Source organism: Manacus candei, unplaced genomic scaffold (genome assembly GCF_025592945.1).
Source record: "Manacus candei isolate 608988 ecotype Guabito, Panama unplaced genomic scaffold, ASM2559294v1 h1tg000045l, whole genome shotgun sequence".
In the NCBI taxonomy this organism is placed as follows: domain Eukaryota; kingdom Metazoa; phylum Chordata; class Aves; order Passeriformes; family Pipridae; genus Manacus; species Manacus candei.
In genome coordinates, this window is record NW_026138093.1 from 3335313 (window position 1) to 3347779 (window position 12467).

General features: G+C 52.8%; 1 protein-coding gene across 1 annotated transcript; it reads left to right on the forward strand.

The window, feature by feature from the left end:
- Window positions 1–5397: 5397 nt before the first annotated feature.
- LOC127474918 (olfactory receptor 14C36-like) lies at window positions 5398–6233 on the forward strand (the record flags this gene model as incomplete). Its single annotated transcript, XM_051796247.1, has 1 exon — window positions 5398–6233. A coding segment is annotated over exon 1 (735 nt), but the record flags the coding sequence as incomplete, so codon positions are not given.
- Window positions 6234–12467: the final 6234 nt, after the last annotated feature.

Sequence of the window (12467 nt, forward strand, 5' to 3'; positions counted from 1 at the left end):
CCAGCACTCACCCTCCTGCGGGGGCTGCACCTGCTGCACCTCTTCAGGCTGCTGTGCTGGAGCAGCTCCAGGGCTTTCCTCCTCCTTCTTCCTCCGGAACAGCCTGAGCAGGCTGAAGCGTCTCCCTGCCATGCCACAGTCTGGTGTCCAGGGCAGCTGCAAGAGAGAAAGAGAACCTCGGAGAAACTCCGGGCCCTAAGTTGCAGAATGGCCTTGAGGCCACCTGCCGCAGGGATTGGAGACACCTCGGAGAAGCTCCGGGTCTCCAAGTCCTGCAAAAGGGTCCCGAGGGCACCTGCCACAGGGATTAGAGACACCTCGGAGAAACTCTGGGTCTCCAAGTCCTGTGGAAATGCCTCGAGGTCACCTGGAAATGAGAAAATCCTCCAAAACGCTGCGGGTCAGCAAGGCACGAGTTGGCTGCGCGGGGGCTCCGCACAGCACCGCTCTGTCCCGTCCTGTCCCGTCGCCTGCTCCGAGGAGCACTGTTGACACTGTGGCCGTGTCACCAGCAGCACCTCTGTCACCACGGGTCATAAAGGGCCCTTGGACACCCTGCCCCCTTCCATCCCACCGGCCATGCCCAGCGTGTCACAAAGGGCCCTGGGACACAGTGCCACGTGGCCTGGGGCCTCCCCCAGCCCCGTCAACCTGCCCCACCTTGGAGGGAATCCGCTCTCTGAAGTATCTAATCTGGCTGGACCTGAACTGTAGGAACAGCTCAAGAAATGAGCAAACACTCCCCTCCTGTGCCTGCTCACGGCAGCACAAGGAGCCCCCTCGACCGCCGACTCAGTCGCAGCAGGAAGGGCACGGGGCCTTCCACACAAGCTGGTACGGCCTCCTTGGGAGAAGTGCTGGCTGGTGGCCATCCTAAACAGGGGGGCTGACACCGAGAAGGAAGGTGTGGGCAAGGGCACCAATGCTGCTGGCAGCCCTTTGGCCAGGGCTGCACCCAAATCAGCAGCTCTGGCAAGTCCCGGCCCAAGGAGACCTGCCACTGCCCCTAGTCCTGGCAAGGGTGCTGCTCCTCTCCTGCCCAAAGAGCTGTGCCCCTGTGTGTTAGTTCATTTGAATACATGCCCGGAATAAAGACAAGTACAACAGACATTCAAACACTACAAAACATCTTTTATTGCAGTGAGAATAAAAAACTAGCAAAGAGAATCAAAAGCTAAAAAAGAATACAAAATAACTGCTTTATCAGTTGGCATTCATACAATACTATGAACGGCTTTTATTATAGCATTAACTAGTAATAAGAGAATTAAAGAAACATTTAAAGGATATTAAAACAATACAACGAGTGTCTTTTAATACAGTATTAACTAGTAAAAAGAGAATTACAAGGATATTAAAAAAGGATATAAAACATTTGCTTTCTCAGTTGCTTCCTGTCAATAAACTGTGCTTACCCACACAGACAGGCCAGGGCTGCCAGGATCTGCAGCAGCTGGTCGGTGCCCGTGCTTAGCGGGCGTCCCAGTGGAACAACACAGTCTCCATGGCAGGATGAGGATCGCTCACCCCAGCAGTCCTGACACCCCATTTTATCAGCTCTACATTACACCACGTAGGGCCAGTACCCAGTATAAGGTGATGCCTGAGTGGCAGCCAAACCCTGCCTGTTCATCACCTGATAGCAACAGTCTGTGCATGCCCTGATGTAGGGCAAGGGGCGAGTGACCCCTGCCCACAGAATCTTCCTCTCACCAGCATCTTTCTCACCCCTATGGATGACCTCTCCCATTGTGTTTCAAGGGTATTTGTGTCCATCTTGCAGTATGGGATCAAGCCAAGGAGGAACTCAGCTCTGATCATGGGGGACATCTCGTTGACTTGCTAAAAAACACAATGGACCTTTCAGTTAACTTGTGCAATAAAGTTACCCTGTACAATACTCTGTGCTGAGCACAGGCTTGAGAACACAGAGGTGGTTTTGTTAGTGCTGAGCTTACCCAGAGCCAAGGCCTTTCCTGCCCCTCGCACAGACACACTGGGGAGGGGCTGGGGGTGTGGGGGAGGTTGGGAGGGGACATAGCCAGGACAGGTTTGGAGTGATGGAGATTGTTTTCCCATGCCACCATTCCATGGGATAGGGCCCTGCTCTCCTGGAGGTGCTGAACACCTGCCCAACCATGGGAAGCAGGGAATGAATCCCCTGTTTTGTTTTGCTCCTGCGTGCAGCTTTTGCTTGTCCTTATTAAAGTGTCTTTATCTCAACCCACGAGTTTTCCAGCTTTTCCTCTCCCAGTTCTCTCCACTGTCCTGCTGGTGGGGGAGTGAGGAGTGGCCAGGAGGGGCTTGGGGGCTGTATGGGGAGAAACCACAACAGCCTTTGTTGGTGTCCAGGGTGGGGCTGGGAGTGTTGGAGATACTGACAGATGTGTCTGGGATGTGCTGCTGAAATTTGCAGCTGCTGGTGCTGTCTGGGGCTCCTGGCTGTGTGTCAGAGTCTGGGGCTCCTTGGTGGCTGGAACTCCACGTGAACTCGAGCTGAAGGGCCTGTGACCTGTGGGGGAGTCCAGGGTGGAGCAGAGACCCCCCTGCAGCCCAGGGAGGAGCCCACACTGGAGCAGATTTGCTGGCAGGACTTGTGACCCCTATTATCAATATGAGACTCCAATCTTTCAGTTTAAGGCGATTGCCCCATATTCTACCAATACAGGCCTTTGTAAAACGTATCCCTGTGATTTCCTTAGACTGTGAGCACCATGTGTTCATCTGCAAACACCTTAGAGAGTACCCAGGGATCTCCCAAGAAAAGATTTGAAGGCCTCAAGCCCATGACCACTCTGTAGGGACTAAGGGGACTCTGGGCTCCATGGTGTGGAGACTGAGGACAGTGCAGGGGTAGCCAGAGAGGGTTGAAGGGGGGTTTCAGAGATGAAGGATCCTTATGTCATAGCAGGAAACAGCATGAGAAATAAAGAAACAATGCCAAGTTCAGCTGGAGAGATCCAGAATGGAAACAAAGAGAACGGAGTTTCACCCTGACGGCAATGCTGTGCTGCAACACTTCACCCAGAAAGAGTCTGGATGAGCCCAAGGCTTTGTGTGTGCAGGAAGAGCCAGGGAGGACGCAGAGATGTCAGTGCAGGAAGGTGCCAGCCAGGTGGGGCAGCCGGGGGGATGACGACAGCCTGCAGGGAAAGGGGCAGGGCATGGACACCGTAGGACAGCCTGGGCTGGAGAGGAGACAGGCATGGGGAGAAGCTGAAAGGCCCTGACACAGCCACCTTCTGCAGGCCTTTGGCCAGGGCTGCTGTCTGTGCCCCTGATGCCAGGAGGAGAAAAGTGGCCCTTGCAGCCCTGGGGCCTCATGGCCTCCTTGTCCCTGCTCAGCAGCCTGGCAGGTGCCACCCCATGGTCCTGCCCTTGGCACTGCACATCCCACATCCCAGTGCCCCAGGAAGAGCCCTGAGGAATGAGGCAGGGACAGGATGTCCCTTCCATGGGGCTGGGGGTCAGGGCTTGGCCCATTGGATCAAGGAAACAAGTCAAGGTTTGTTCAGCATCAGAGCCACCTTTCCCTTGCTTGTCCATCCTTGTCATCACTGTCTGCAGTTTTCTGCTCTAACTGGAACCTGGGGACAAGTTCTCAGTTGTGTCCCTCAGTGAAACTCATTAGCACTACAACAAACTTTAGTGTTTGAATCTCACTTTGACTTCTTGAGAAGTTGTTTGAACTTCCTCTCAGGGACTGAGTCTCATGTAAACAACATCAAACCCCCCCTGGAGGGTCATGAAATGCCTGGGGCTGTTGCTGTGCTGCTGAGCTGGGCCGGGCTCCTGGCACACAGGGAGCTCCTGGCAAGCAAGAAGAGCTTCAAAGAGACAGCTCTGCTGGTGAGCAGCTCCTCTGCACAGCCCAGCAGGGCTGAGGGCACTGCCAGGGCAGCTCAGGGACACCAACAGGGCACAGACACAGCTTCAAGGGGCTCAGCACTGGCAGGAGGGCTGAGAGCTCCCTGCAGGAGGAATCTTGGCAGGGCTGCACATGGTGAGTCTGTGGCTGCAGGGCAGTGCAGGGGCAGCTCCTGGAGGCATCTCCTAAAGCTGGCCCAGCCCCAGCTGATGGGATGGGTGAGCAGGGGCTGTTTTGGGGCACTTTGGAAGAGCTGTGAAGCTGGGGGTGCAGCCAGGGGTGCCCAGGGCTGTGGGGCAGAGCAGGGTCCTGCAGCCCAGGGTGCTGTGCTGGGCAGGGACTCTGCTGCCTGCCAGGGGCAGCTCTCAGCCGGCCCGGGGAGCTGCTGCCAGGGCTGGGGCAGAAGGGCTGTGGGCAAGGAGCAAACCTGGCAGCTGAGGGAGGATCTTTTCCATGTCTCAGTGTTACAGGGTCAGACCTGCTCACAGCTCCAGACCACTACACCACATTGAATGGAGAATTTTTTGCAAGCTCAGAAAAGACAGAGGCTACAGGAAAGGAATTAGTCCTGAGGTGTGTTTCTTGTTTAGACATTGTAACATGGACATTGTTCTCTCAGTTCAGGAGGCTGCACTGAAATTCCAAATCTTTTACTCTAACAGATGAATATTTCAGGCAGGATCAGAAATGAGCACAGGATCCTGGGCAGTGCTGAGCCTTCTCTTGGGGATGGGCACTCTCCTGACCCAGCCCTTGGCTTCCTTGCAGGAGGGCTCCTGTCCTGCTCTGTCCAGCACAGCTGCACCTCTGGGCTGGCACAGGGGACACTTCACAGAGCAGTGCTGCCCTGCTCTCAGCACAGATCTTGGTGGGGTTTTTAAAGACGAATCTGTGTGTGAAGTCCTCTTCAAGGCAGCCCAAGGGAAAGTGAAGGGCAGATGGGAAGCAGACTGAGAGGCACTGCAGCTCTCCTGGCTCTGCAGTAAGCAACAGAGAGCTCAGCCCTTCTGCCTGTCCTGTCTCAACACCCGTCAGATTTGTAATCGGAAAAATTTGCCCCTAAAAAACAGATGTTATGATTTTAAACAAAAAACCCAGTCAAAATTATTTTAAGGATACTCTGTGCCTCTCTTCTGCAGCCCAAATTGCTCCAAGAAAACAGCACAGGAATTGAACTTTTCCATCAAAGTTGGGTTCCCTGTGACATCCCCTGTGATCATGAGAGCTGTCCCAAAGCAGCTCCGTGTCTGCACTGCAGCAGAGCAAAGCTGAGTCCTTGGCAGCACATGGCCAGAGCTCCTGCTCCTCACAGCACCCTCAGAGAGCACAAACCAGAGAAAAGAAATGCCTTGACTTAGAGGGGATTTCCCTGAAAACTGCACTGGCTTTGCTGAGAGGGGACTGTCATAATTGTTCTCTGTGCTTTCCTTTTCTGAACAGATCCTGTCCTAAGGAACAGCAAATGTCCAACAGCAGCTCCCTCACCCAGCTCCTCCTCCTGGCATTTGCAGACAGGAGGGAGCTGCAGCTCCTGCACTTCTGGCTCTTCCTGGCCATCTCCCTGGCTGCCCTCCTGGCCAACGGCCTCATCCTCAGCGCTGTAGCCTGTGACCACCACCTGCACACCCCCATGGGCTTCTTCCTGCTCAACCTCTCCCTCACAGACCTGGGCTGCATCTGCACCACTGTCCCCAAAGCCATGCACAATTCCCTCCATAACACCACAACCATCTCCTACATGGGATGTGCTGCACAGGCCTTTTTGTTTCTGTTCTTCATCTCAACAGAGTTTTCCCTCCTCACCATCATGTGCTACGACCGCTACGTTGCCATCTGCAAACCCCTGCACTACGGGACCCTCCTGGGCAGCAGAGCTTGTGCCCACATGGCAGCAGCTGCCTGGGCTGCTGGGTTTCTCATTGCTCTGCTACACACAGCCAATACATTTTCCCTGCCCCTGTGCCAGGGCAATGCCCTGGGCCAGTTCTTCTGTGAAATCCCTGCCATCCTCAAGCTCTCCTGCTCACACTCAGGCTACCTCAGGGCAATTGGTGTTCTTGTGGTTGGTATCTGTTTAGGATTTGTTTGTTTCATTTTCATTGTTTTCTCCTATGTGCAGATATTCAGGGCTGTGCTGAAGATCCCCTCTCAGCAGGGACGGCACAAAGCCTTTTCCACCTGCCTCCCTCACCTGGCCGTGGTCTCCCTGTTTGTCAGTACTGTCATGTTTGCCTACCTGAAGCCCCCCTCCATCTCCTCCCCATCCCTGGATCTGGCACTATCAGTTCTGTACTCAGTGGTGCCTCCAGCACTGAACCCCCTCATCTACAGCCTGAGGAACCAGGAGCTCAAAGATGCCCTGAGGAAAATGATGACTGGATGCTTTTCAGGAGCAAAAAAGTGCCTGTTTTCTGGTGTGTAGCATTCAGAATGGGACTCCTTAATGGCCCAGCCTTCCTGTTCAGGTTTTTCGTGAAGGTCATCAAGTTCTTCTTGCAATTATTTCCTGTGCACTTAAATATTCTTAGGCACCTGCCTTATAATTTTATGTCCATCTTTTTTGATTTTGACTCAGAGATGTATAAATGATGAATTGTGCTTGTTGAGTATTTAAACAAAAAAAAAAACCCTGCAGTGCCTTCTTTGTCCAAGACCCTTCTTCTCAGATGTTCCTAAAGGACAGCACACTGCAGGACAGGGGGTATTTGCAAACAGGAAGGGGACAATAATCCCAACCCAGCAGCACTGCCAGGGATCAGCAGTGCTTGGTCTTTCCAGAGCTGCTCTCTTGCCCCTTCCACACTGTCCTCCTGAGCCCCTTTCTCGCTGTAAGGCCTGAGTGCTCTCTGAGCACAGTCCTGGGGGCCAAAAGCCCTTGGAGCACAGGCAGGGACAGGCCCTGGGAACTTGTGAAGCAGAGCTGGGCTCCCTTCCAGCATCTCCAGGATGCTGTGGGATCTTCTGAGGCCACTCCATATACTGGGTCACTTCTTCTGTCACCTTGCTCCAGGGCTGGAACTCTCCTGCAGTGTCACCATGACACTCCTGCTCTCTGCTTTCCAGGTTTCATTTTCAGATCCAGTCTTCCCCTCCTGTTCACAGGGACATCCTGGGAGTGCTTCAGAGCTGCCATCCTGGGGCAGCTCCTGCCCAGCGTGGGCGGGCACAAGGTCTCTCCAGCTGCTCCTCTCCCCTCCCCAGTGCCACTGTTTTCTGCAGCCTCCTCATCCTTGCCCAGCACAGCCCTCCTGGCACAGTTGGACACAGCCCTTGTTCTACCCCCTCCTCAGGCACCTGCCCAACCCCCTCAGCTCCAGCCTGATGGCCAGAAACCTTCAGGGCAGGGAGGCACTGGGGAAAATGCTGAGGAAACCTTTCAGCTGCACTCAAATCCAATTGGAGGGGTTGGCCTCGAGGAAGAAATCCCTTCTCATTCTCCAGAACCACCAGGACAACTTGTGTTGTGTCCTGGACACTCCGCTGGAAGTGTGGGATATGGAAAAGGTTTTGGTGTCAGGGCTATTGAGAAGGCTGGGCAGTGTCACTGGGAGACCTCTCCCAAACCCTTGGAAAGGCCAGAGCCATCCCAGAGCTTCCTGGGGCCTTGGCAAAGGCAGACATGGAAGCAGTCTGCAAACAGGGCAGCAAGGAGGGTTGGCAGAGTTCCAGACTGCTCAGGCTCAGCAGGGAAGGGGATAGGGCAAGTCCTCCTGCAACCATTCCCAGGTATGGGAAGGACAAGGCAGGGATTGCTAAACCCCTGTGGCAGGGAAAAGAAGGGGATGTTGTGTGCCCAGACTTTATCAAGGCCCTTGACATGGTCTCCTGTGGTCTCCTTATGGACAGACTGGTGAGAGCTGGACTGAAAAAGTGGAAGATGTGGTGGGTGGGAATTTGGCTGAATGAAGAGTGTCAAATCAAATCCATGGTACAAAGTCCTCTTGGCAGCAACTTCTGAATGAAATCCCTCAGTGACCAGCCCTTGACCACCAATGCAGAAGATCTCTCTATATAATGGAACAAAATGCATTTTCAATTCCTTTGTGAGTGATGCCAAATTTCAGGGAGCCCTTGAGCAACCTGTCCTGGTTTAAAGACACATATTGGCGTGGGAACTCCAATAAAATGGATTCTCTCCTCTTTTATTCCCCACCAGTACAAGGAGACAAAACACACGGAGGTATAAGTAAAAACGATAAGAGTTTACTGACAAGAAATATAGCAGCAAAAAACCAGCAATACCAACAGAACAGTTCAAAGCAACAGCAGAGAGAGAAATTGTCTCCTCTCTCTGCTCCTGCCCCAACTCCTTTTTGTAAACAGATAAAAACAGGGATCAACAGGTGCCTCCCTTCCCCCTTTTCCCCCTGAATGAACAAAGTATGAAAATTAAACCATGGGAAAGAGGGGGCAAAGCAAACTCTGGGAAACTCTCTCATCTCAGATCAGTTGTGCTGCCCAAGAACACGCTGACTCCAGAGGTGTCCAAGCGGGGCAGAGCCGGCGACTCCGGTCCGTGCGGCGGCGGGGGGGAGGCAGCGGCTCTGCTTGATTCCATGGAGTTCTGGGCAGGCACAGTGGGCCCTTGGTTCCAGGAGGTTCTGAGATGTCTCAGGGTTCCTTTTGTTCCAAAGAGACCCCGCATGTCACAATGGTCCCTTGGTTCCATGAGATTCCACAGTGTCCCTGCATTCCTTTGGTTCCATGAGGCCCTGCAGTGTCACGGTGCCACTTGATTCCATGACATTACAAAGAATCAGAATGGCCCCTTGATTTAAGGCCAACTGCACACGGGGCTGCATTAGGGGGAGTGTGGGCACCCAGACAAGGGAGTTGTCACCCCCCTGGACTCAGCCCTGGGGTCACCACATCTGGACTGGTCTGTCTGTCTGTGAGGTTCCCCATTCTGGAGGAAAGAGGAAGAACTGGAGAGGGTCTAGAGGAGATCTGACAGGATGGAGCTCATATCCATATTGGAAATAGAATGAAATCTCCATAAAGAGTAGCATGGAAGGTTCAGACTGAAGGTGAGGAAAAAGAACTGTCACTCAACGGGGACCCTTGTGGTGCAAGAGGTCACCCAGAGGGAGTCAGGATCAGCCCATGGCTTTGTGTTCCAGGGAACAGCCAGAGCTGGTGCAGAGACATCAGGGAGGGTCTAGAAATGCTGCTGGGAGGGGGTGGGAAAGCAGGAGGGGTGTGTGCAGCCTGCAAGGCCAGAGCAGCAGCAGGGCCAGGGCAGGACAGCCTGCAGGAGAGATGGCCAAGGGCTCTGGCAGGGCTGCAAGGCCCAAAGGCACCCAGGCCTTTGTCCCCTTGCCTCTGGCAGCTGCCTCTGCCACTCAGGCCACCACAAGCAACTTGCCTGGCAGGTTCTGCACTTGGGTTCTGCACTTGGGTTCTGCCTCGCCCCTCCCTCAGCAGCCTGGCAGGGGTTGCCCAGTTTTGGGCCTTTGTTGTTCCTCCCCCTCCCATCCCAGTGCCCCCCAAACAGCCCTGAGCCAGCCGGGAGGGACAGGATCTGCTGGGCCAGGGCCTGGGGCTCAGCCCTTGGCCTTTGTGCTCCACAAAACCAAGGCAGGCTTTGCTCAGCATTGCAGGGGCCTGCCCAGAGCCTTTGTCTGCCTGCACTCCTGGCCTCCAAGGAGCTGCTCCAAGGAGTCCCTGGGGAGGCTTTGGCAGTGCCTGCCCTCAGTGGGGCCCAGCAATGCTTCAAGGCACTTGCAGTTTGCCTTCTGACTTCTTCAGCAGCTGCTTCAATCTTCTCTCAGCACCTCAGGATCATGGGCTGGGCTGCAAACACACCGTGGGGCTCATTAAAATGCAGAAATCCCTCAGGATCTCTTTGTCTTCCTTTAATTGTCTTCAAGGCAATTTCAAAACAAGTCTTCAATGTTTGTACTTTTTTTGTTTTACTTCAATTATGGATATTTTTTTAGTTCAGAGAAGAGGTGATAGAGGTGTTCTCCAAGTGACTTTGATGCTGAGTGTCTCCTCAGGAGATCCACACTGACCCTGGATGATCAACCTTGCTCCTCACCCCCCAACCTCACCAGTTCTGACATGGCCCATCTTGGACTGACAGCTGATGCAACTCCAAACACACTGTGGGACCCATTAAAACACTGAAAAACAAATTATTTCCCTTTCTTTTAATTGTCTTCAAGTCTTCAAGACTTCTACAGCTAATTGGAGTTGTTTTGTAGTTTAGCTAAGGAGAAAACTTTTAAAGTGGATGTCACGAAAAAAATATATTTTTTGATGAAAGAGAATGATTTTTACAGAGCCTTGGGATGCAAAGGACACAAAGGATTTGGATCCAAAGACAAGGAGGCAAAAGAGATTAGTAGCACGTATTAATTGACCAATTGAACAGTTATCAAGTGGTTCAATAGCATTTGCCACAATTTTAACAGTGACTGAATTATAGATTCACAATAACAACATTCCCACCACAGTCAATTCACACCCACACCCAGGCAGAGATGTGTGGACACATCAATAGCTGGCTGTGGAAAGGTCCCTCTCCCAAATTCTCCTTGTTGTCAGGGAAACAGTCCCCCAAATCCCTTTGTGTTTCCCACCAGACAAGGGTCACAGCTGGAGGAGTGTTTGTGGAGGGGGATCAGAATTTTCCTGGGCATCACTGAGAGTCTTTGGAGTGTTGCAAACTGGAGGGTTCCCGAGCTGGGAGAGGCTGCCAGAGGTGTCCCACTGAGAGGGAGGTGCTGGGGAGCTGCCAGGGCCTCCCTCAGCCCTGCTGGTTGTGGGCTCCCAAGGGGACTGGCTTTAGTTATCTGCTGAATTTCCCTCCTGGTGTCAGGAATGACTGGAGTTTCCAAACTATTTGGGAATTGTATCCAAACTGTTCCATTTGGGTTCCGATTCAGGCAGGGAATGTTCCAAGGTTTTCAGGGGATGACTGATTATCCTGTGTTCCCCAGCTCTTACACCCATCCCAGTCAGCTGGATGGTTCATTGACAATGTGTCCCGAGGGGCGGCACCTCCGATGCCACAGAAACCCCTCCCCTGGATTAGGAAACCTTTGGAATTCAGGAGCTGTTCCAGTGGAGCATGAAAATGAACAGCAGTTTTCCTAAAGCCCAGCCCCAAGCAGAACAAAGCCAGGCCCCATCAGTGTCAGAGCAAAGGTCCCCCATGGCTGTGTCCCTGTGGCCGCTGAGGCGGCAGCGCAGGCCCGAGGCGGTGCCGGGTCCCGGTGCAGCCGGGGCAGAGCGGCGGCTGCGCGAGCGGCAACCCCGGCGGTGAGTGCGGCAGCCCCGTGGGAGCGGCGGCTCCGGGCACAGACGCCGGCGGCAGCCGCTGTGGCTCCTGGAACCCAGTGGCCATTGGGACACTGCAGGGCCTGCTGGAATCCAGGGGCCGGTGGGACACTGGGGAGCCTCTTGGAGCCAAGGGAACCCTGGGATGTTCTGGAACATCCTGGAATCAAGGAGCCATTGGGACACTGCAGGGCCCCATGGAACCAAAGGAACCCTGAGAGTTTTTGGAACCTCATGGAATCAAGGGGCCATTTCTGGCAGGATGCTCTGCTCTGATAATACCTAAAAAATGGTCAGAGAATGCAAACAATGCACACTCTCTGTGGTGAGTAACTGCTGGTGCCAAGGTGCTGCTTTTAATGTTGAATTATGCTAACCCCAAAGTGCTTCATGAAACTTCAAACACACATCCTGCTTTTCGAAGCAGGATTTGACAGATAAGCTGCTCCCTGGCCTGCAAATATGTCTGGCAGTCAAACCCTTGATAACTATAAAAGCCCCGTCCAACTGTCATGTGTCAGATTCTTCCACAGACTTCCTTGAAGTGTGTGGAGCTTCTGTCATGAAGCAGGGACAGCTCTTCATGGTCACTCCCCAGGGGCTGGGTGGAAGAAAAAAGATTACCCCTTGTCGTTGTGGGATGAGTTACCTCGATATCTGCTTCAGGAGTGTTTCTTTTTGCTGGTTTTGATCCAATTGCTTTAGTAGAGTTACTTTGATAGACTGCACTGTCCTATCTTACACTATACTACAAGGGGTTTTTGGCTTTTATAATTTGAAGTAAATAATTCTGTTTAAGGTCTTTCATCTGTTCACTTTTCTGATCAATTTTTTGTTCATTTGTCATAATAAATCATTGTTTTTATCGAAATATTTCTGATTTGCCATCACTAAAACCTGCAGGACAAAGTGATTGAATCACACCTCTATAATTCCTTCAACTGAAACCAAAATCTGAGTCTGAGATTGGATCCAGCCACCCCCAGGCTCCTCTCTGAGAAGGAATTTAGAAAGCAAGGGGGTCCTTTCTACCCCTCGTAGCTCAACGAGTTTAGCACAGAATCCCCCTGCACACACACACACACACAGACATGGGAATCTACACACACACTCCTGTTCATCCCTACACAGACATAACCCAGACAGACTCGCAGGGGAACTCCACACACCATTCCCACATCACAACATGAGAACGGTTAGAAAAACATAAAATATGTACACCAACCCTCACTGCACTGCAGCATTCACAGGATGTGACACCTGTGTCCACTTTTGAAATGTTACAGCCATTCTACACAACCTTTATTTCCAGTCA